Genomic DNA, 24,776 nt, shown 5'->3' on the forward strand with positions numbered 1-24,776 from the left:
TCTTTCAACTAGTTCTTAATCCTTAATAAGACCTCCTATCCCATGATTTTCTAATTTGAGGTGAGAGCGCCTCTATCAGCCAGTAATTGGGAGGAGCAAGCTATCTTGCAATGGAATTCTCCTTCCCTGGAAGATATATCGCTTGTATGTAGGAATTCAACTTGAGAACCGTGTCCCAAATAGCAGTGACTTCTTGAGAAAGGAGGCGAGAGCCCATTTCTAACTGTTTGTTGAGATAAAACATTGCAACTTGATTGTCTGTGCACACTCTGATAGTTCGATTGTGGAGACGTAATTGGAATGTTCAAATGGCCAATCTGATTGCATGGAGCTCCAAATTATGGATATTGTATCTCCAATGTAGACCAGTAATCTAGATGTGCTCCCCAACCTTGCTTGAACGCATCAATTGTGATAGTCTTTGTATGTTGGGATGGGTGAAGGTATTCCTTGGGAGAAGTGATCCCAATTGAGCCACCATTGTTGCCAGAGATGGGTGACTATTGGAATCACTCATTTTGTAAATACTCTGTGCGCTAAGGAAAGGCCGAATGGGAGAACTCAGTACTGATAACGTTGATGTTTGAAAGAAATCTGATGAACTGGATGAATGGGAATGTGTAGGTAAGCATCCTGAAAGTGCAGAGAAGAGATCCACGTTCCTTGTTCCAGAAGGAGAGTTATGGAAGAAATGGATAGCTTTCAGAATCTTTCCTTTGTCACATACTGGTTAAGTTTCCATAGATCTAGGGTTGTGCAGTCGTGTTTAATTCCCTCAATTAGGTCTTTAAGTTTATCTCCAAATAGGTTGTCAGTAGTGCATGGAGCATCCACCATGTTTTCATGAACATCGCTGTGAAGACCAGATGATTGGAGCCAAGCCAATCTGCGAGTATAGATTGTGGTTGCTGCACCCCCTCATTGTGTATCAAAGGTATCATGTGCCGCTCTAATTAAAATTTTAGAGCATTCTTCAAAATTGGTTAGGATTTGCTTAAATGGTTCCAGTGATGAAGAAGATTAAGTATCAATCTGTTTACAAAGGTCTTCCATGACTGAGTAGAGGTATTGAGTATAAAAGAATTGATGTATTGCAATATGTCCTGTTAGCATGGTATTTTGGAACATCCTTTTTCCCATTGTGTCCATAGTTTCATGTCTTTAATTGGTGGTGAATTGGAAAAATCCTTAGAACTCCTTGCTTTCCTCATAGCTGATTTTAACTACCAGAGACTGATGTGGTAATTGTGGCTTACCATAACATATAGTAACATAGTAGATGACGGCAGATAAAGACCTGAATAGTCCATCCAGTCTCCCAACCTGATCCAATCCATCCAGTCTGCCTATACTTATATTCCGGACATCTTTTTGTCACATGTGGATCATATAGTTTTATGTGTATTCAGTAATATTTTGTGAACTGGTAACGAGACAATTTCTTTTCGGATATTCAAATATATAAAGACCTTAAGATCTCATTCTCTAGGATCAGGCTTTGATGTGTAGATAGTTGTAAAGTGTGAGCTATCTTCAATAAGAATCAAGAATACGAGGTATCTTCATGGGGTGAAGATTGCTCAGGCTTCGGCAGAGATGTTTCAAATGGTAAGCCTGGCGAATCTCTATGTGGAAGTACAGGAGATGTCGGCAAAGGTGAGCAAGATGAACACAGAGTGGTAGCATAAGATGAAATTACAGGGAAATACTTTTTAAACCAATAGGAGGAAATATGCATTTAAAGTTTAAGTATGAATTATTATGAATTTTAAGTCTTAAACTAAACCAAAAATGGAACTTTATTCAAACAAAATCCAGATCACAAAAAATAAAATATCAAATTGTATATCATATTAAATTTTATGTTAATAGTTATTTTATTTAAGAACTGATTCAATCCAAGTATACATTTAAAACAAAATAGTAGATTAGAAGAATTTCTTTCTAAACTTTTCACACAGAATTCTTCTATAAGTTCATCAAAATCTATTTTTCTGAAGGTCTCATTTTCGATGCATAAAATACTCAATGAAGACAACCTCGTCTGGGTCATTGTGCTTCTTTTTTTTTTTTTTAATATTATTTATTTCTAATTTTACAGATTGTTAAACAACAATGTAATAGAAATAAACATTTAAGAAGAAACATAACATAAATTATAAATCAAAAATTTCACAAATTTAACTAAGTTCATAGTCCACAAACTAGGGAGAGAGAATCCTACACCTCCAAGGGAAGTTGGTTTTTCAAGAAATATTCATTCAAATTAAATTAGGAGATCAAACAGTTGGATTAAATTAAATTATCATCCTGGTTAATAGAAAAGGCATGGAGGGGATTGGAGCTTAACCAGCTGCTTTACCCTCAAGAAAAAATTTCAACTGATCAGGTTCATAAAATATATATCTATTATTCTGATAGGTAATACAGCATTTACAGGGAAAACGTAACTGAAAAGTTGCTCCTATACTCAAAATTGGCTGACGATAAATTAAAAATTTCTTTCGTCTATCTTGAGTCCATTTTGATACATCAGGAAAAATTGAGACTTTTGAACCATGAAATTCTGAATTATCAGTTTTATAGAATAGACGAAGAACTGCTTCCTTATCTTGTTGAAAAACAAAGGTTACCAATAAAGTTGCTCTTCCCACAATTTCTTCTTGTTGAGATGTTTCCAGGATAGCTGTGAGATCTAAATCTCCTGCTACGGTTCCTTTTCCTTTATCCTCTTTAGGAATATTTAAATAATAAAGTTTATGTACCGGTGGTAAATTATTTTCAGGAAATTTAAGTACTAGTCTCAAGAAGGAATGAAACAGTTCTCTTGCCGGTTCAAATTTGGAAATAGGAAAATTTAAAAGTCTAAGATTCAAACTCCTGTTAGCATTTTCCAAATTTTCCAATTTTCTAACAAGTAAATTTTTATCCTTCAGTTGTAAATTAATTGAAGCTTTCGCTTCAGTCATAGATTTTTCCAATTTGTCTATTCTATCGGATTGCTTTAGAAGTTTCTCATCAAAAGTCTTAAACTGTATGTTGGTACTCTGGGCTGAAGTGACGAATTGAGAGCATACCTTATACAATGATTCCAAGCCACTCCAAATAGCCTCCATGTCTATAACATCAGGTCTTATCAAAGGAGGAAGCAAAGTTGTACCGGGAATCACTCCACTGGATTCCACCTTCTCCTTCTCTGTAGCATTACAGGTTTCTATTCCTCCATTCTCCATTGTCGGCTGCACAGGAGCCGACAAGCTGTGCAACTCATCCGGGGTCAGAGGGGAAATCGGCAGCACCACCGGGGGAGTCAACTCCGGAGCTTCCTGTGCTGCAAACATCGCTCCCAACACCGTCCCGGAGCGAGGAGGAACTCCAGGTCCCATCGGGCTGAGCGAAGTCTCGCCCTCCAATATCGAGGTCTGCCCCCCTCGATCAGCGGACACGCCCGCTCCAACTGGGACGGCAAAGCTGGTAATCGCCGTCTGCGTCGACGGCAAAGAGGCAGAGAAAGTAGGAAGAACGCCCCTCTGTCTTCCCCTGCGCTTCGGCATTGTAATGGCAGGAAAAAGAAGGCAAGTAAGTAAATATTTTGCCAGTCGTGCAGGAGCCTCTCGCCGACACGACTTACTCCATCGCCATCTTGGATTCTCCCCTGGGTCATTGTGCTTCTTAATTGATTTTTGATATTTTTAAGTCTTGAAAATGACCTTTCTCCAGTACAATTAGTGACTATTAAACTGAGAAACAGCCATAAGATTGATTCCACATTGGGGAAGGCTACTTGAATATTTTCTTTGAATATTATTTGATACAAGTCTGTATGCGACAATGTGGAATTTTTTGAAGGTTTATGTGTTTGTCTCACATATGTGTGGAAATGAAATAGTTCTTCAGTAAGATTTTGGTTGTCATCTTCTGGGTATTCTTGCATTAACAGCTCAACACCTCTTTGAAGTTCTACCTTTGATAATGTAAGATCGGCAAGAAAGGAAAATATTTTCTAAATTTATCTCTTGAAGAGAGTTCGTCTAAGGCATCAGAGTCAGATGAATTTTCGTAATTCCCTTGCCTTTTATTTCTTATTATCCTTCTGGCAGTTCTATATTCAGTATTTGGCAACGTGTTTTTTGCTTGTTGCTCAAGTGCATCAAAATCTTCCCTAATTCCACGTAAAATATCCAAAAGTGACCTGTACCAATCTGCACAACTACTAAGTGAAATATTAGGGCTTTGAAGAATTTTATTTACTTTTGAAAAATGTCTCAGTATTCGATTCCAGAAATGGAGCATAAACACGAATTCAAATTCTTCCATCTTCTCTAAAAGATTGTTGGCCCTCAATCTGGTATCACCCTTTGTATTATTATCTGAATTTAAATAATTGAGTGCATCGGTGATATCATTGTAATTTTCTAAAATAGCTTCTGTAGCTTTTGCGTGTGCCTCTCACCTAGTGTCTGATAAATATTTAGGCACTTTAGAATGAGGTTTCAAATGTGATTTCAGAACGGGAGCCCTAACCCGGAACGGATGGAGGCGAGACAAATGGAAAATTCAAAATTTTCAGCTCGCAGAAATCTCTTCGGACGAGTGGATCGCGAAGAGTTAAAGAAGGAGTTCGAGCAGCTTAGTAGCATATGGCAAGTCAATATTTGCCATAGCAATCAGTGAACGTATGAATTATACTTTGGTGCAATCTAGTATATACAAACAAATAGACCCATGAGTCGAACGCGTTGATCTTAACCAATACATTTTTATGTTTGGTTATTAGTCATATGCGTAGAATTTTTTAATTTTGCTAACAATTTGAATGTAGGCCCCTCTTGATCTTGAGGCCCTAGGCTGAAGCCTAGTTAGCCAATAGGAAAATCCGACTCTGACATTAGGGTTGCAGAAATCCAGGACTGGGTTTCCATTTAGAACTGGATAACCTGGTCCCTCTCCAACACTACCCATTAAGCTTCTCCATTCAGAGCATGTGCTTGCATAGTCCCCATGCTCACTCACAAACTATTACTGCTATCATCCCCACAGCGAGGCTCTGCACTTTCCCCTGCTATTCTGGAGAGGTGAAATAATGGTGGGAGTAGGGGGCCCACAAATATATGTTTGCCTAGGGTCCAATGTAGTGCTAATCCAGCCCTGACTCTAGAAGCAGGTTTATATTTTCCAAATCAAACCCAGTGAGAGTAGAGATTGAAGCGATGTGTCAACTGGGACCTTATTGTAAACAACCAACTGACTCAACTTGGCCAGTGTTTCGGCACCTAAGTACCTTCTTCAGGAGTCTATGAACAAGCAAAAAAACATTTATACAAACATAAATAATTTAAAAACATAAAATACCAATATATATACTCATGTGTAGATTAAAATACCAATTCATAATCAATGCCATAGAAATCAATACATTCCAAACTGTTGATATTTTATGTTGTTTGATACTTCATACAATGGTTAGCAAATCCCAAACACCGCTATATCAACCTGTGGTTTACAATATACAAATACAAACTCAAGAGGCTTTTTACACTGCTGAATTACAAACAAAAAGAATAATATGACATAAAATTTCAAATTAAAGATATACACTGATGAAATAATAATAAAAACATAACATATTGGATGAGAGAAATTTTGTTTTAAATATGTATCCACCTTGCTAAATTTGAGCTCTGGAGGACAATCACACAACAAACTCTTTAAAATTAAACATCTTCCTTATAATAAAATAATTAAAAAAAAATATTTCTTTACAGTTGGTAGGAGTGAAGATTCATTGAGTTGGAATGAAAATGCAGAAGGTAAGGATTTTTTAAAAATCTTTTGTTCATTATTTTCTCAGTAAAGAGGGTGATTTTATTTTACTTACCTAAATATTTCTAGACCACCTACACGTAAACGGTAAACAGACTATAAAGTGCTTACACAATAATACAACAAAAACAATTTATCACTGCCACTGTCACTCCACAGCTTCAGCAAATATGTGTTTATGAATTGAAGAATGCTTGTACAAAAACATGAGTCTTCAGTAACATCTTAAACTGCATCTTGCTCACGTATAAATGCCACCAGCAAATGAAAAGGCTGCAGATTTACCCCCTCTTTTACTAAGTTGCCCTAACCGATTAGCGCGCGCGCTAAACGCTACGCCTCCATAGAATGCAATGGGCGCGTTAGCGCGCTCTCAATCAGTTTGTGCACCTTAGTAAAAGAGGGGGTTGCTGCAGTTACATTCTGAATTGATAGCTGCATTACACCCTCCGATCTCAGCCCGACGTCCTAATACCTTTGTACAGAACCATGGTGAGGCCTCATCTGGAGTACTGCGTACAATTCTGGAGGCCACATTACCGTAAAGATGTGCTGAGAGTCGAGTCGGTACAGCGAATGGCCACCAGGATGGTCTCGGGGCTCAAAGATCTATCATACGAAGAAAGGCCAAACAAATTGCGGCTATGCTCTCTCGAAGAACGTAGGGAGAGAGGAGACATGATTGAGACGTTTAAGTGTGTCACTGGTCGTATCAAGGTAGAAGATGATATTTTCCTTCTTAGAGGACCCTCGGCCACAAGAAGACACCCGCTGAAAATAAAGAGCGGGAAGTTTCATGGCGACACCAGGAAATACTTCTTCACCGAAAGAGTGGTTGACAGCTGGAATAAGCTCCCAGTACAGGTGATCGAGGCCAGCAGCGTGCCAGATTTTAAGAACAGATGGGATGCTCATGTCGGATCTCTACGAGGGAAAAGGTCATCAGAGAGCAATTAACTAGGGGGGTGGGTCAATGGAGTGGGCAGACTCGATGGGCCTCGGCCTTTTTCTGCCGTCACTTTCTATGTTTCTAAGCAAAACTTGCCACAGCATATAGTGTCTGATGAATCAAAGAAAAGAATCTTAAGCTGTATCTGAAATCCTACAGGCGACCAGTGTGGCTGTTTCAGTACCGGGGTGACATACACACATTTAGCACACTGGCGGCCGTATTTTGGATAAGTTGCAGTGGTATCTAATAGGGCATCTGGGCTGTGAAGGCACGAATGTGGATGTGTTGCACCAATTTTATAAAGGTTGCATATGTGCCTGTGTGCCTTTATAAAATTTCCCTAATAAAAATTTGATGCAAACATTGACACCTTCTCTGAGGCAAGCGCAAATGACCTTCATAAGTTGGTATGTATCTCTTCCTGCCCAGTCTTCCCCCAAGGAAAGACTATACATATAATGGGTACTTCAATAAGGAGGGTGCTAACATTTAAGTACCGAGAATGCATATAAATGACCAGAATATTATCATATAAAGTACGTGTGCAAGTACTCATGTAAATGTCAATATTCTGGCTACACACTATTCTATACAATGGCGCCTAAATACGATTTTGTGTAGTTTGAAGGTGGGTGTTGAGATGGGTGGCATCTGAGGTGGGGGGGCACACTGTTGTACATGTAAATTATACACTTAGAGAATTTACGCGTGTTTCTGTACAATTTAGGCACAAGCATTTACTCCAGCTCTATAGCTAGTGTATGTGGTGATGCCTAAAATGCAGGCAGGAATTTGACCTATTATGCCAATGTTCTACAAAGAAAAATAGGAACCTATTTTTGGGTGGCATGACAGGAGGATTAGACAGGTAGTCTGCTTTAACCAGTTGGAGTGAGGAGGTGGCACAGCAGGAGAGTGGGGAATGGATGTGGAGGTGGTGGGAGTATGGAGGGAGATGGAGATTTTGGATTGGGGTAGCGGGGAAGGAGTGTGGATAGGATGGGAGGTAGGAATTGGATGAGGCACAGGGTGCCAGGAGGGAGAATGGAGAGGGGTGGCATTTTATGGAGGGTACAGTACAATGGAGGGGACAATGGGGTGGGAAACGAGGAGGGGAGAGGGTATGGTGGGGGAAGAGAATCAGTTTGGTGGCTGATCTTCATCCAGCTGGGAGGCAATACACTCCAGTGCCTCACACAAGCTCTGGAGGGTATTGGCCCCCATGTGCATGAGGTCAGCCGGCACCCTCAACTGTCTCGCTGCCTGAGGAGGTGGGGAAGTAGAGCGGTCAACAAGGGTCGGTGGAGAGGGGGAAGTGAAACTATCAGCAAGGCTGGGTTGAGAAGGGGAGTGGGGGTTGGCAGGGCAGCAGAAGAGGGAGGAAGCCTGCGCTGCTTGATAGAAGTGGCAGTGCTGGGAGGGGAGCGGCAGCCGCTGCCGCCACCTCCTCCTCCACCTCCTCTTCTGAACTAACATCTGAGAAGAACAAAAATGTGAACAGTCTTGAGGAAGAATAAAATGCAATGTTTTATTCACTTCCCCCCCCCCCCAGCCCACCACACCCCACAATGAGCACATGGCGGTTTCCACCCATGGAATCTAGCCACCCAAATATATGTTTGAAATGTACCTGGGGTGCTGTCCAGATTAGAAAGCACTGCTAAAGGATTTGAAGATGGAAAGCGTAAAACACGGACCTCGCTGACCTAATGGATCTTAACTGCAACTCCTTAAAAATCATTTCAACAAGATAAAATCTTTGTAATACATAAGGAAACTATTTGTGCTGATGCCCCAGTTATTTGCACAAGCTGCACATTAGAAAGCACACCAATTACACATTCGCACATAGCATTATAACATTAAAAGAGCACCAAAAACACTAAAACTCATGCAGATATTATGTGTGCCAGACGAAAAATACACACCTTGCGAGGAAACAGTATTTTTTGATTTATAGAAAATAGCTCAGTGAGCCATAATATCTCTCTCTCAGAGAAATTGGGCTTGTACCCACGGTCTTCATGCTTCTCCTCCATGGTCACAGAGGAGATGCAAAGAACGGTAATAGTGATGCACTTTATACCCCCCCCCCTTTCTTGCCTTGAGGGTGGATCCAAAATTTAGAACCAATCCCGTTGCAGGGAACAGGTGATCCAACCCCACAAGGCAAGCGACAGAAGACCAGCAAAGATTATTCCTGAATAGAAGGTAGAGTACATGCTAGCAAATCCTGCAAGATGAGCTTGTGAAATAAGTTCTTACAATGCTCTCTCCCGCTAAAACCTATATCTCCTGTGCACAATTGTCCTTCGCGCAAATGTCTTGCACGTTTGTTTTGTGCGTAATTGACAGTGCACCATACAACCAACCACTGTTCATAGGATAGTAATGAAATACAAAATATATTATATATAATAAAACTTATTTATTGTTTTGTTACAGATCTTAGCACAATTGTACAAAACAGTATGGATAATGGTAAGTATGCTCCAACTTTTAAAAGTAAGGTTAAGCTTTTAAAGTGTATAAATTACTTTTACATTTTATTTAAAATTGGATATACTGCCTAGCCCAATAGGGCAGTTCACAATAAATTTGTCTCCCTGTAGAAGTGGTAGAGACAAAATGTGTCTGGATTTAAACACATTTACAATCTCCCAAATATGTATTTCAAACTTGAAGGTTTACATGAAGACTGTAAGTCAAAAATGATATCAAGTCATCGGAAGAGCAGGAATTTGAGCTGCTATCTCAGTTTTCATCTCACAAATTAAGGTTGCATTTACTGCCTACCTGGAGGAAAAGCCTATTACAAATCAATCCCATAATTCTGTGCTGTTGTCGTTAGACCAGCCCTCCTCAAATGTTCCATTTTGCTTACCTTCTGTTTACTTCCTACTGAGCCCAGTCATTGACCGGGAGTTTGTAAACTTCCTTAGACAGCAGCATTCAAAGGCAATATGTGATTGGGCCATACCCAATGGAGTACTGCCAGGTTTTATTTCAGTTCTTGGTTGTAATAAGATATTTATGGCTAACCAAATATGGATATCTGTAGATAAGTAATTTTATAATACCATGTGAAAATAACTACATGATCTCATTCCTACTGTATATGTATAAAGGAAATACCAGTAAAAGGGGCAATAATTTAAAGTTTTTATGCAAATAAACATAAATAAAGGTACATGCAATGTTTTTTAATCATTTCTTTGTTAATATATTTTTATTGGTTCTGCAACAAAAAAAAACCCCAAACTACAAAACAACATTACCTTGGGGCCCGCGAGTGTGGGGCCGTTGTCGTATTTCCTCTCAAGCTAATAGAGCCCTAAGCGCGCATGCGCACTCCTACCTGCATGATCCGCGATCCGTAGGTCAGTGGCAGGTAGGAGTGCACATGCTTGGGAGGAAATATGACAATGGTCCCACACTCGCGGACCCCAAGGTAATGTTCTGCGGTCTGGCCGGCTCCCTTACACTCCCTGGCTGAATTCATTTTTAAGTTCAAAGCCACCGCGGCGGTTCCTCTCATGAGCCACACTTGTGTCAGAAAAGGCTTCCGACGCAGGCGGGGATCATGAGAAGAGCCGCGTCAGCTTTAAACTTAAAAATAACTCCATCGAGGAACTAAGAGAGTCGTTTTAGTTGCGTTTTTGTTTGGAAAGTGCTCCAAGTAAAGCTTATGCTAGGTTTTCACTAAGAGAGCCAGCCATAAACAACCAGCTGCTGGGAAGGGAAAGGAAGGGACAGAGGAAGGGGAATGCTGCTGCTGCACAGAGACGTGGAGGGGAAGGGAGGGAAATACCGCTGCTGCACAGGGAAGTGGGGTGGGGGGAGGGAAATGCTGCTGCACAGAGAAATGGAGGGGGAGGGAATGCTGCTGCTGCGGCTGCTGCACAGGGAAGTGGGGGGGAGGGAATGCTGCTGCACAGGGAAGTGTGGAGGGAAATGCTACTGCTGCACAGGGAAGTGGGGTGGGGGCGGGAAATGCTGCTGCACAGGGAAATGGAGGGGGAGGGAATGCTGCTGCTGAAGCTGCTGCAAAGGGAAGTGGGGGGAAATGCTACTGTTGCACAGGGAAGTGGGGAGAGGGAAATGCTGCTGCTGCATAGGGGGCAGGGAGAGAGACAGAAAGACAAACAAAGGGGGTCAGGGAGAGAGACAGAAAGAAAGACAGACACTAGTCATTATATAAAAGTCTTATTCATTCCCGATAACGTCCATTCCAGATAATCTTCTCCAGGATCTGAAACAGAAAAGCCCAACTCACCCGGTTGAATGCTCACTCTGCATTCAGGGAAGCTACCAAAGATGGCATTCCCGTGGAGCGGGCTTGCCAAATTAAATATAGTGCCATCTCAATGTTATCAAAAATCTGCCTCTGGGTGATAAAGCCCACCTGGTCACTATGAACCAGGGTGGGCATAACACCCTGCAAGCGGCAGTTAATAATCTTGGAAAAAATCTTATAATCAGTATCCAATAAAGAAATTGGTCTATAAGAGCCACAATCCGGGTCCCTCCCAGGCTTCTGTATAAGAGTGACCGCTGCCAATCTCCAAGAATATGGCAGGCGATCTCCCACCCCAAAGGAATTGAACACTGCAGTCAACAACGGTATCAGCAAAGAGCCAAAGCTTTTAAAAAATTGGTTAGTTAAGCCATCTAATCCTGGGGACTGATCTGACCAACTTCTGGGCTCCATATTGACACCACATACTTGCAGCAACATCTCACAGGGGACTCCCCCAACAATCTGGCTTTCGGGTTTAAGTGTCACCAGTGGTCCACCAAATCATCATCCCAATATAAAGCTTGTAAGCTCTTCCTATCAGTTTTACCATATTTAGTTACATTAGCTGAATTATCCAAAGAGGGATTCATTGTCAAATTGAAGTTGCCTCCCATTTTTAACCCTCTATATGTGATTGTATCAGCATTCTCAGTTCTTCAAAAAAAGCATTCTCAATTCTTCACTAGAGTATATAGGTCACCCTCCAACTCTCTCCAATTCCATGTGTGGCAGCTCTGCATCTGGATTTGCTATACTCAAAAAAGTGCTCGCATATTGCCCGCATGAGTTCTGCCAGCAAGTGGCCATCTTGTGATTCTGGAAGGCCCCGCACCCGCAAGTTATTGCAGTGCACCCAGTTTTCACCATCCTCCAACTTTGCCAAGAGATCATCCTGCTTGGTTTCTAATTGTTCGCACCTTTTCTGCAGCTCGAGTAAGGTCCCCATCATTATCAATCACTTTTTCTTCAAAGTCGTTTAGCCGTTTTGTGTAGGCCATCAAAGTCCGCATGCAAATCCTGGTGCATCTTTTGCATAGCCTTTTCAGTTCGTTAAGCCACACACAAAGTTCCATATGTGATGCCGGTCGAGACCCTCAGTCAGCAGGGTCAACATTTTCCACCGCGTTCCCTCCCATCTCCTTCTGGCTAAAGCTCCTCATGGTGCAGGACTGCATTTTCCACCTGGGACGCTTGGAAGGCAAACACTTTTAGATCGGGCTGCTCTTTTTTGCTTGTCATCTGTGTTCAGTATAACTGTCCTCTGGTGTATCTTCTACACTTATTTTATACAGGGTAATACTTAATTGCTTAATTAGGGTGGCCGGGAGCTTGAGAATCAGGCTGCCATCCTGATGATGATGTCACCGGAAGCCGACTCCTATAAATTTTGATGAAATATTTTGAGCAGTGGCCCAATGTTGTCACAATGTGACTCCATAAATTATACATCTAAGCTGCATAGAACCCAATAAAAGGATCAACCCATTCTGTTTTAGTTGCCTTCTATCCATCTTTTTTTTCAATCACTTCAAAATTAAATGGTTTGTGATGGAGGAATAACTATAGAAATACTTCAAATGTGTGTATCCAGATATTGAAATGTAACATTCTTTTTACAGAAAGGAAATATATCAAGTCATTTCTACCCAGCATACACTGTGGTATTTCAAACTTGAGTGAAACTCGAAAAAAAAGGATAATAGGAGGAGCAAATGCCACTAGGGTAAGACACTAACTTCTGGCACCAGGTATAGTGTAGTAGTTTGTATATATACAAAACTGGTAGAGATGACTTTATATTGCTGTAATTTGGAATAACAAAACAGCTGTATAATTTATATTTCCATATTTTATGCTCATCTAAGATGCACAAGGAGTTTTCATACTGGTACTTCCTAAAGAATATGATTTGGTTTGTTTAAGTTCTATGTGTGTGCATGTTTTTAAGTCAATAGTTCAGTTCCTTCAGGTGACAAATGCTGTTCTATAAATTGTTACTCTTTTGAAGTCTCTTTCTCATGAGAAATAGTCCCACACTACCTCATTCACCTGAGCTCAGAAAAAAAATAGTCCTAAATGGAGTGACTGGTCACTGTTTACCTTCTTGTAACTTTAATTGAGTGTTGCCCTTTTTAAAGGTATGTAAAACTCAGAGGGTGCACTCCTTATTTGGTACTTAACCCTTTAGCTGTAGTACCACAAAACTACCACTAGGAGTTAGAGGAACTATTTTGATCCCTGCCTGCTGACAGGGCAGGAGCCCTCTGGGGATAGCTCCTGCTCCCCACTAGACACCAGGGGAACCCCCAGTTAGAACTATGGTGTTGTCATATGTGAGAAATTATGTTCTGCCTGCCAAGATGAAGAGGTAGATCTGTGCAATATCAGGGGATAGGCTGTCAGTTTTTATGTATGTCCGTTGTTAGTGTCCTCTCAGAGCTGGAACTTGTGCAAAAGGAATTTTTTAATGTTGAGATATTTTTATTTGTAATATTATTAATCACAATTCACAACACAACAGTAGTTTTTATATCAAACAAAATACATACATGTCTACTAAAGAATAACTGGATAAAGAGAAGACTGAATTTTATTCAGTCTAATTTGTCCAGTTAGCTTAGGCAATTAAGTATTGAATATCAAAACTTAACCCTAGCTTTGAATATCAACTCACTGGTTTTTAAGGGATATTCAGTATTTGCACTAAATATTTTGGCATATAGTAGCCACCAGGATTTTACCCAGGCACTGTCAATATTCATCGGTGGTACCCAAGTAGCTACCCGGTTAACTTAGGACAACCTTTATGTTGTCTTAAGTTAACTGGATAGTTATATGGGTATTGCCACTGAATTTCAACAGTACCTGCATAACTTCCGACTCCATCCCCTGGATAGTGATGGGTAATACCGTGTGGATCTGCAGCGGTTCGATTTTTAGCCAATTGCTATAGTAAGTTCTGAAACCAGATTGAGAATCATGGAGTAAGGAATGTTGCTCAAGGTATTTTGTCAACTGAATTTGAACCAAACCCTCCATAATCTTAACAAAAAAGGGAATTGATGCGACTGGCCTATAGTTTGCTGGTAGTGAAATGGATTCATTCTTATTTTTGATTATTGGGGTAATAATTATATTACCCTCCTCTTGAGGAAATTTTTCTGCCTCCAAAGAATCAGTTAGCCACTCTAGTAATTTTAATTTAAAACTTAAAGGTGCCGCTGTCATAAGGTTTGAGGGACAAGAGTCTAACATACGATTTAGCATATTTACAAAATAATTTAGAAAAATCCTCCCAATCTGGATTTTCAAATGTGGACCAATACAAATCTGCACGGAATTCATTTTCGTTCTTGTTTAAATAAAACTTGTAATTTCCCAAACTAGGTAAACAAGATGATCTCAGGTTTAGTGCTAAAGAAATTCGCTAAGTCATATGAAGTGGGTAAGAGTAGTCCTAAGGATTACGCATTTTGAATCACGTTGAACACCGTGTTAACTAATTGAAATAATTTCTTTACATCAGTGTTTGTAGAACCAGTCATTGCTGAGTAGTAAACTTTTCGTTTCTCCCTTAATAGTTTTTTGTAGTTTCTAACTTCCTTTCTTCAGTTTACTTTGTCTATAGCTTTTGATTTTATCCATTTTCTCTCAAAGTGACGCACAGTACGTTTTGTCTCTAATAATTCTGTATCATACCATTTTTTGGTATCATCAACTTGTCTTTTTATGAATTATCTACTGACAGTAACTCTAAGGGAAGAGTATTAACATTCTTAAGTCTATCTAGCAATAGTAGTACTAAAATTATTTTAACAAAATACATTTTGAATTATATAAAAACTTAATAGCCTTAATATCCTTAAATTAAAAGTTTAAAACTGCTATAGGTCCGGTTCATCTACCTAGCTATCTCTGAATGAAAACCTGTCTATCCTAAGGCACTAGCCATAAAGCATTGTTGTCAGAAAGCACTTTATAACACAGCCGTTAGAGATTTTCCTTCTTTTAGTGCTCTTGGAAGGAACTTTTGCAGCTGTTGGAAGAGTTTTTGGAAAGGAAAAGCGAATAAGCGGCATTACAGAACGCGACCAGGGAAGGAGAATGGATGGGTGGGTGTCTGGGGCCAGTAGAGAGAGGACTGGCTAGGGTAGAAGTGGGCCTGGGGCAGTGGAGAGGGCAACGGTTGGGCAAGGGGGAAGGACATTCTATATGAAAGGAGGGTAGGCCGGGCATGAGAAAGGAGGGAGCAGGAGTGGGTCCGGGATGTTTAGGAAGAAGGATTTTTTTGGGGGGGGGGGCTTTGGCTGTGTCTGGGACCTCCGTCGCCGCCTCCTTTAAACTCGCCTCTGAAGAAATAACAAGAAAAAAAAACAGGCGTGAAATATGGTAGCAAATTAAAACAATTACCCCTACCCAAGCAACGAATACTATGATATTGCTCAACTACTCACAATGTTTTCAGGATTATATCTAGGGTGTTATCCAGGTTGTCTCTCACACTCCTGACCCAATCAGGGTGGTTAAGGTCCCCGGCCTGTTTTTTAGTTCTTCCACCTGTCAAATAAATTCAAACCCAAAAATGCAATCAGCAGAACTACACATAGATGGACACTTGTTTGGGCAGACAATAAAAACAGCAAGTACATTCTACAACGAATAGTGCCCAAAATAGTTAGAGGAGAAGCCACTACTCTTTTTTTTTCTTCAATTTCTTTATTCAGTTTCTTGAAATGTATACAACAAATGACAAGAAAGGTTCAACATAGATAAACAATTCCAAAGTACAGAACTGCCAAAACCATAGGATTAATAGGAACTTTTTCATAAAATGCCCATATAAAGAGAACCCCCCCTTCCATCCCCCTCCCCAGCAGAGGCGGTTCATAGAAGCCAAAAAGCAGAAATCATCCAGTCTATCATATTATTAAATGTTCAACAAGCGACTTCTCGCCGTTGGTGTTAAAGTATTCCAACAGGTTTCCCAAATGGCAGTAAACTGTTTCCCCTGTTTAGTAGAGTTCATGTCTGAAATATCCCTCTTTTCCATCAAACTCTGTGTAATCATCAAAGAGCGCCATTGGGCACGAGTCGGAGCCTGTGATGTGAGCCAGCATTGCAAAATTCATTTTTTCCCTAATAATATGGCTTGATGTATAAAGCCCTGAAAACCTTTGGGCCTAGAAGAGCTAATGTTACATTGACCAAATAACATAAAAGGAGTAGGTCACCACAAATAGGCCACTGCACTTTTAAAAAAGGTGGGATAGAGGTAGAGAGAAAGGGACAGATGAAAAAACAGATGCACAAAGCCCCCTCCCCCTAGCACTACCACCATGCTCTTAGGGAAGCAAACAAACCACCTGCAAAGAAAGCCAAAGAATATCCAGGGGTGTTGGCAGAAAACCTTGAAAACCAGTCTGGTCTGTCTATAGCCCCACCACATGCCTCCCCCACCCCCCAGCACCCTTAAAACACAAGCACTTCATGCATATGTTTAACATACATGCAATATATACATGTTTTTGCACCCAGGCTGCAAATTTCATGATTGACAAGTCGTGGAATTTGTAACACGAGTGTGATATACTCATATATTACACGAGTGTCCCGTGCGTGCGAGAATGCACACTTACTGATCGTGGTGTGGAGGTTCCCCTATTGAACAGCTCCTGGAGGGTCCTCCAGGCACCTCAGAACGGGTTACAGGTTAAACATACAGCATATACAGTTAACAGTTTACAATTTGCACTAGATCAGCCATAATCACAGTGCGTTCAAGATACATGTTTTTATCTTAACCTGACATATACTAGGGGTCTAATACTAATATACATAATATACTGTACAGCAGTTTGCCATAGTTATCCTTACAGTACAAGTTTGCCAATTAAGTATGTTAAATTAGGATAAAACTTTTGACAGTTTACAGGTTAAATTTGCCATAGTTACAGTGCAGGATTTTTCAATACAAGTTTTCTAACGTTACATATACTAGGATCTGATACCAATATACATTTCTTTGTAATCCATCGGTCATTGGCAAATAAATTAGGTGAAGAGGTATGTTTTTATTGCTTTCCTAAAGTTGAGTCTGTCAAGGGATCTGATCTGCAGGGGGGTAGACAATTTCAGTGGCTCGGTATGAAGTGGGAGTAGAAACGTCATTTGGCGGTGTGTTTGGATGTGATCAGATGGTGATCAGACCAGGGTACTGGTTTGGTGGTACAGGCTAGGGTTTGTGTGGTGTCTTTTTGAATAAAGATTAGGTCTAAGATGTGAGTTAGCTAGAGGACCATTTGCTTGAAGCCTAGATCTGACAGTTAAGTGATGAAGTGTGCTGGGGATCCGGTTTCATTTGGGTAGTTTGTGAAGGAGAAGCCTCCAAGTATGATGACTTGGATGATCAGGTTGCTAAGAATGGATAGCAGGTCATCTAAGACGGTCATTGGAGAGTAAACAAAAAAAAAATCAGACAGCTGAAGTGGGATTTGAACCTGCTCTAACCATTAGTTACTGCTCTGTTCCATATGGACATCTATGTGGACATTATAAAACATGGATGTCTTTGTGGCAGCATAGGAACATGTTTTTCTTGTTCATAATTCAGACATTTGTTTATAAAATGGGCTTCTCCAGTACATGGATGTCATCAGATCTAAAATACATGAGAAATGGATGTCCATATTCTGAGTTAAATGTTCTTTCTAAAAGGCTATTCCATATTTCAAAATCCATGAAATTAGGACAGACTCTGGAACCCGTAACTCAAAAAAAAAGCTGTAACCAAACAAGAACTTTTGATTAACCTCTTTTTGGTAATGCAAAGACCTGGTACAGGAATCTTGTGTTCTTTTTGGCATATACATTTGGCAAAAAGCACACTAAAAGTAGTAGAAATGAAATAAAAACACTAAAATCACGTTGGTAATAAAAGCAAAGTAATACTGTGTGAAAGGAATTGGGAACATCTTGTATCTACGTGATCCTATGCAGGTTCTAAAATGTTATGGAGGACCAGAATTATCCAAATATGGGTCATACACCAGCTTTTGAGACCACAACTGAAGACAGTGGGGGATGGGAAGACCAATGTGATTGACAGCTCAACATCTCTGAATATAGTTTGTGTGAATATGATAAACAGACAGAAAGAGATAAAAGTAAACTCCAGTGACATTTCCACATGAATGGTACCCTTCAGTCTATTGCTCCCTAGATCTGGGATTCCTTTCCTGCCCTTTCTTTTTTGGCTTCTGTGGAGGGTAATCTTCCATATCAGAGTCATTGTCAATCAATGCAGGCTCTGTCCATCAATGCAGTGCTCTATATATCAAGGTGAAGGTTAGGTCTCTGTTGTGACCCACCGAGAAAGTTAGGCACTCTAGTACCACAATATTACTCATCCACCCACCATGTGAGTCCTTGATAAAGAGCATTACAATAATCCAATTGAGATATGACTAGGGAATGTATGTATAAGAATATTAAGAGATGAAGTTTCAAGAACATTAGAGATGGAACGGATCATGCAAAGCCTGTAAAAACATTTCCGTACTATTGTACTGATTTGCTGATGGTAAGATAGGTCAGCGTCTAATGTCAAGCCCAGAAGCCTGATAGTAGTTACTGATTGAATTAGTAAGGCATTCAAACAGATAGGTGAAACTAGAGTCTCTGACCTGTTGCAAGGAAATAACATCACTTTTGATTTGGCGGTGTTAAGAGAAAGCATATTATCGTTTAACCAGTTGGTTATTTGCTTTAATTTCTTGTTAATCTCTTGGATATCCATTAGATTTTGTGGATTCAGGGGGTGCAGCAGTGACACATACTGGGATCTGGCAGCTTCCGGGGAACTTGAACACAACATAAAGGCATCCTCAGGTTTGCATCGCAGACTGCTTGGACATTCACTGAGTATCCCGTCTTGCAGTTGTGGAACATCAGTTCTTCACTCGCTGGGGGAGATAACAGAACATGGGTGCATTCGATGGCACCCAATACATTTGGCATGCCAGCAATCCCGAAAAAAAAAAAATCTGTTTTATGTTCCCGCTGTTGTTCTCCCTCTGGAAACTTTTTTTTTTTTTTTTATTTATAATTTTGAATACATTTCAATATCCAATAATTCAAAAGAAAAAGGAAATCACATTAAAACTATACATAATCAAATCATACATACAAAGCTCCTTTCAAGCCCACATTAATGGGGAGTATATCTTACTATTTCTAATAAAATAAAGTTCAAGAAATATAAAGGATAATAATTCTTGGTTCATATTTAATGGACCCTGAATCATTCCTTAAACTGGGATACTATTTATATTAATTCTCCTCATATTTCTCAGCAAGGTGAAACAAATCTCATTTCTATTTCTTTTCTCTTGCAATTAAAAATTGTTGTAGTTGTATAGGATCCCAAAAACAATATTCAATATCTTGTAACTTAATCAGACATTTACAGGGAAATTTCAGGTAAAAGGATGCATCCAGTGCCAACACTCTATCCTTCAATTTCAAAAATTATTTCCTCCTCAACTGTGTGGTTCTGGATACATCCGGAAAAATCCTAACCAAATCCCCACAAAATTTCATTAACCTGTTTTTAAAGTAAAGTCTCATTATCGACATCTTATCCATCTCGCTCATTCATGTTATTACTAGGGTGGAACGACTGAATCACATCCTGTATATCTTCTAGGAATTCAGTCAAATTTACCTCTGGTGTGGTCAGATGGTCCACCTCCTGGGCAGATTCAAGTTTTTTTGAAGGAATATAATAATAATTATTTATTGGAAAATTCTCAGCATTGGTCATTCCCAGTACTTCTTTAAAAAACTTCCTTAATAAAATCTCAGGTGACAATAAATGAGTTACTGGAAAATTGACCAAGCGTAGATTTTTCACTCTATTCATGTTCTCCATAGATTCAATTTTAGAATGTATTACTGTAGAATCTTTAACAGCTGATACCGAGACAGCTTGTAAATTATTACATTGATTTTCCACCACATTTAGTCGTTTATCCAAACAACCTAGGTTAGCATCCACATTTTCTAATTTAGAAGAAACTAACTGAGAAAAGTCTCCCATTTGTTTCATCGTTGTCCTGAGAAACCCTTCAACTCTGGATATACCTAACCATAAGTCTTTTAAGGTAATATCCTGTGTTTCCTCTGTTCGTGTGTTTTCATCCACTCCACCAGAAAATATCAATGGTTTAGGTATTTCAGCATATACTAATTTGCTTAAATGGGTAGATGAAACCACTTGAGCATCGGATATAGTGGGTGTTATATTCCCACTATCACTGGGTACCGGATGAAGGGGAGGAGTACGATTGAGAGGACTTATTGAGGCTCCTGACAAGGAGGAATCTACATTTGGTGGTACCACTGGTGGATTGTCAGAAAATAATGATAAATGTCTATCCATTGGACCCGATACCACTGGTGTAGAACTTTTAGGTTTTATCTTTCTTTTTCCCATATTCTAAGCAGTCATGTAAAAGTTATAGGAAGACTTTTATATTACCAACTGGCTTCCAGCTCCCGGGCTCCTCGTGGCTCCAAGGGGCATGCCTAAGAGGCGGCCGCAACCGCGGTGGCGGCTTAGTTTTAGGGCGTTGGAGACGGACCCGATGACGACAGGGGGTCCGTCTCTACAGATGCCTGCCAGCGAAGGAAAAATAAACTCCAAACCGCTGCTGCAGGAGGTCAGGAACCGGCTTAGAATCCCCTCAGGTAGTATCCTCCAAGTGTAAGAAGGCTCCCGGTTCAGCCACGGCGGCGGCTTAGTTTTAAGGCGTTGGAGATGGACCCGATGACGTCAGGGGGTCCGTCTCTACAGATGCCTGCCAGTGAAGGAAAAATAAACTCCAAACCGCTACTGCAGGAGGCCAGGAACCGGCTTAGAATCCCCTCAGGTAGTATCCTCCAAGTGTAAGAAGGCTCCCCTGGAAACTTTTAATGGCTTGCAGTACCTGACACAGATGCCTGGTCCATACTGCTGCTTCACCCGATAACGCGCTGAAAGGATCTCATGCCAAGGAATTGCACGACAGCCAGCAGCTTCACAAGCCTAGGCACAGCACAGAAACGAGCTGTATATGGATCGATATCTGCTCTAATTTCCTCTTATAGATGTAAGATAGTTATCCTGCTTAGATAGTAGTCATTCAGTACCTTTTGGTGCATCAGCTCTTCCAAGGCTACCCGCGCATGAAACACATGGGGGGGGGGGCAGGTACTAGACTCATCCGTGACAGCTGGTCCTCCCTCCTTTGATCACCATCATCATTTCTACTTTCTCCTAGGGAAAGGGCGATCTGCATAAATCGGAGCCTACAACCGCCGTCCATAATGTCAACCGTTGGAGCACAAAGCACAATCATAAGAACATAAGAATAGCTTTACTGGGTCAGACCAATGGTCCATCAAGCCCAGTAACCTGTTCTCACGGTGGCTAATCCAGGTCACTAGTACCTGGCCAAAACCCAAGGTGTAGCAATATTCCGTGCTACCAATACAGGGCAAGCAGTGGCTGCCCCCTTGTCTTTCTCAATAACAGACTATGGACTTTTCCTCCAGGAACTTGCCAAACCTTTCTTAAAACCAGCTACACTATCCGCTCTTACCACATCCTCTGGCAATGCGTTCCAGAGCTTAACTATTCTATGAGTTAAAAAAAAAAATTTCCTCCTATTGGTTTTAAAATGTATTTCCATGTAACTTCATTGAGTGTCCCCTAGTCTTTGTAATTTTTGACGGAGCGAAAAATCAATCCACTTGTACCCATTTTACTCCACTCAGGATTAACAAACGCTGGTATTTCATGAGCTTTTAAATAGTACAAGTAGGGTAATCCCTTGATGCTTTGCGCTTCCTCTTGCCTTACAATTACCATAAAGTAGCAGCCAATGCAATGCCGTGACGTCATCATATACATGTGACGTCATCATATACATGTGACCATCGAGGCCGTACGGAGGGGGCAGAGAGGTAGCAGCAGACTGCGCAAATGCAGGGCATAAATTAGGTCGGTGCTATATAAGTTCTGGCCCAGCCTGTACATATTTTTAATCAGGACAGGAGCAAAAATTTTACCCTTCTCTCATTGGCCCTATATTTTTGCTGCCCTCTCTTACATATTATGCTGTTAACTAGTCTTTAAGCCCGTTACATTAACGGGTGCTAGAATAAAGTGTCTGTCTGTCTGTGTTTCTTTTTCTCTCTCTCCTTGGTCGCTGTCTGTGTCCTTCTGTCTCCCCCCCCCTCCCGAGCAAAGCTGTCTACCCCAGCACACACCTCCCACCCAAAGCAGCCACTTTTCCCTCTCCCTATCTCTCCATGGCCCCTTCTGTCTCCCCCCAGCACACCCCTCCCCCAAAGCAGCCCCCTTTCCCTCTCCCTGTCTCTCCATGGCCCCTTGTCTTACCCCCAGAGTAAAACTGCATGTCCCCAGCACACCTCCCCCCCAAAGCAGCCCCCTTTCCCTCTCCCTATCTCTCCATGGCCCCTTTCCCTCTCCCTCTGGCCCCCTGAATTAATCCCCCTGCTTACCCTCCCTCCATCCCGGCGTCTTCTGGCCTGCTCCTCTTCAAAGCAGGCCGCGATCGTGGTGGCCGGCCCCAGCGAACTTCGCAGGCCGCTCCCCAACCTGGAAGCACGCTCCCCCCGACGCGATCCCGTGCGTCAGAGGGAACGTGCCACCGAGGCCGGAAAGTGGCCCGCGAGGCCTGCCAAAGCCGGCCACGATCGCAGGCTGCCCCAAAGAGGAGGATCAGCGGCAGTGACAGCAGCGGTGAGCGAGGGCGGGAGGTATGGTCCAACTTGCTTCGGGTTGGTGAGGTGAGGGCGGGAGGTCTGTTGAGTTTCCTTCGGGTTGGTGAGGGCGGGAGGAGGGGAGTGGCCTGAGTGATCATTGACCGGGTTTTAAAATGGAACACGGCCACGGATCACACACCACGGCTGCAGTAATCACGCTTTTTTAAAAGCGCATGCGCCACTTAACTTTTATTATATAGGATGGGCATGCATGAGACATGCCTTCAACAAACGTGCTCACAACGTGCATATAAAACACATTTACGTCCCTGCTATTGTAAAAGCTGTATTTATGGTATAAATGTTATAAATATTATATTAATTTCAGTCGCTTTTTTCGGATTAATAAAAGCGATTACTTTTTTTTGTGCATCGGGAAGCCACATTAGATCATCAGTCACTCTGCTAGTTTACATGGCATTTCAATATTAATAAGCTTATTTGCATGGTGGTATCATAGATTGAGCGATCATGCAGAAAACCATGCTGTTTTCTGCTTCAGGTCGGCAAATGCGATCATTGCTAAATCAGTCAAAACTGGTTTAGTGACGATCGTTAGACAATCGCTGACTTTAGTGCATGTGGCCCTGGATAGGAACTTCTGCTTGGTTATCTCCCTTTCAGTAGCAGCCCTAGAGGATTTATTTGTAATTTTTTAAACTGTTTATTTAAAAACAGTGTACAAATGCAAAAAGTATACAAATCCAACAAGTTTACAGAAGTAATGAGAAGAACAGAGACCTCTGTACATTGCAAACAGCCTCCAGCAAACAGTTTATACAAAACACAGTTAATACAAACGTTTCCCCTCCCCCCTCCCCTAAGAGAAAAGCTGAACAGCAAACAAAAAAGTAGCTAACAACAGATAGTAGCAAAATATCAGAATAATGGATAAAGTCAATCCCCTCAAAATCTAAAACACTTTTCAAAGAAAAGAAAAGAGAAATAAAAAGAGAAGAAAAAGAGGGAATAGACAAGAAATATATACCCAGTATCCAGAATAACTCAAATAACATCCTCACACAGATCCCACCCACATCCTTTCAATTTCCAAATACATACCCCAGATAGAGACAAATTGTTGCCACTTGCGAAATAGAATAGCAGAAAGTCTAAAATGTGCACACACCCAACTCAGACCTTCACGCATACGTGCAAGAGTCAGAGGCATCGTACCTCTCCATGAGGATTTAGTTTTAAAAGTATCTGAAATATTGTTTGTGGAAAGTCTATGAATGGTCAGGCTGTTGTTCACACATATCAAACTTGTCTTAATTTGAACATGTTTCTCCACTTAATTCTGTTTGTAATTTGAACTGTGATGTTACCCCTCCTAGGGTGAGTTCCCGTGGCAAGTAGCTATTAAAGATGGAGACAGTGTAAACTGTGGCGGAATCTATGTTGGTGGTTGTTGGGTCCTCACTGCTGCACACTGTGTCAGGTAAGAAAGACTTGCTCATGACATCTTTCCAAATCAAACATTTTGGCTAATGTAATGAGTAGAAAAAGCATACGTCTGTAATTCGCTTAAAAATAAGGACAGTATTTTTTTTTTTAACTTTATTTAGTTTTCAATGCCAACAAAAAGTGCAATACAATTTACATACAAATAATAATAATCAAATAAGCACTTATAAGCAATCAGAATCTATACAAAAGATAAAAATTCCCTCCCCCGGACCCATCATTACCATCAGGAATAATACTAAAACAAAAGATATACACCCCCTCCCTGGATGTGTGGGTGCAATACAATGGAAAATAAAGATAAAGGGCAATTATAACAAATCTACAAAAGACAGTATTAAGGAATCTGTCATTAGCCAGTTTATTATGGCAGACGTCCAATCACTTTTGACTCTCAGCTTTGCC

At 40.9% G+C, this 24,776-nt stretch overlaps 1 protein-coding gene across 1 annotated transcript in view; it reads left to right on the plus strand.

Annotated features, from left to right (window-relative positions):
- CFI (complement factor I) overlaps positions 1 to 24,776 on the plus strand; it is a 153,913-nt gene that overhangs the window by 66,844 nt on the left and 62,293 nt on the right. The window contains exons 7-10 of the mRNA XM_033956085.1: positions 5,766 to 5,810; positions 9,221 to 9,256; positions 12,695 to 12,798; positions 24,242 to 24,345. Of these exons, the coding sequence (XP_033811976.1) occupies positions 5,766 to 5,810; positions 9,221 to 9,256; positions 12,695 to 12,798; positions 24,242 to 24,345 (289 nt within the window). The remainder of the gene's footprint in view (positions 1 to 5,765; positions 5,811 to 9,220; positions 9,257 to 12,694; positions 12,799 to 24,241; positions 24,346 to 24,776) is intronic.

Source organism: Geotrypetes seraphini, chromosome 1 (assembly GCF_902459505.1).
Source record: "Geotrypetes seraphini chromosome 1, aGeoSer1.1, whole genome shotgun sequence".
Taxonomy (NCBI): Eukaryota; Metazoa; Chordata; class Amphibia; order Gymnophiona; family Dermophiidae; genus Geotrypetes; species Geotrypetes seraphini.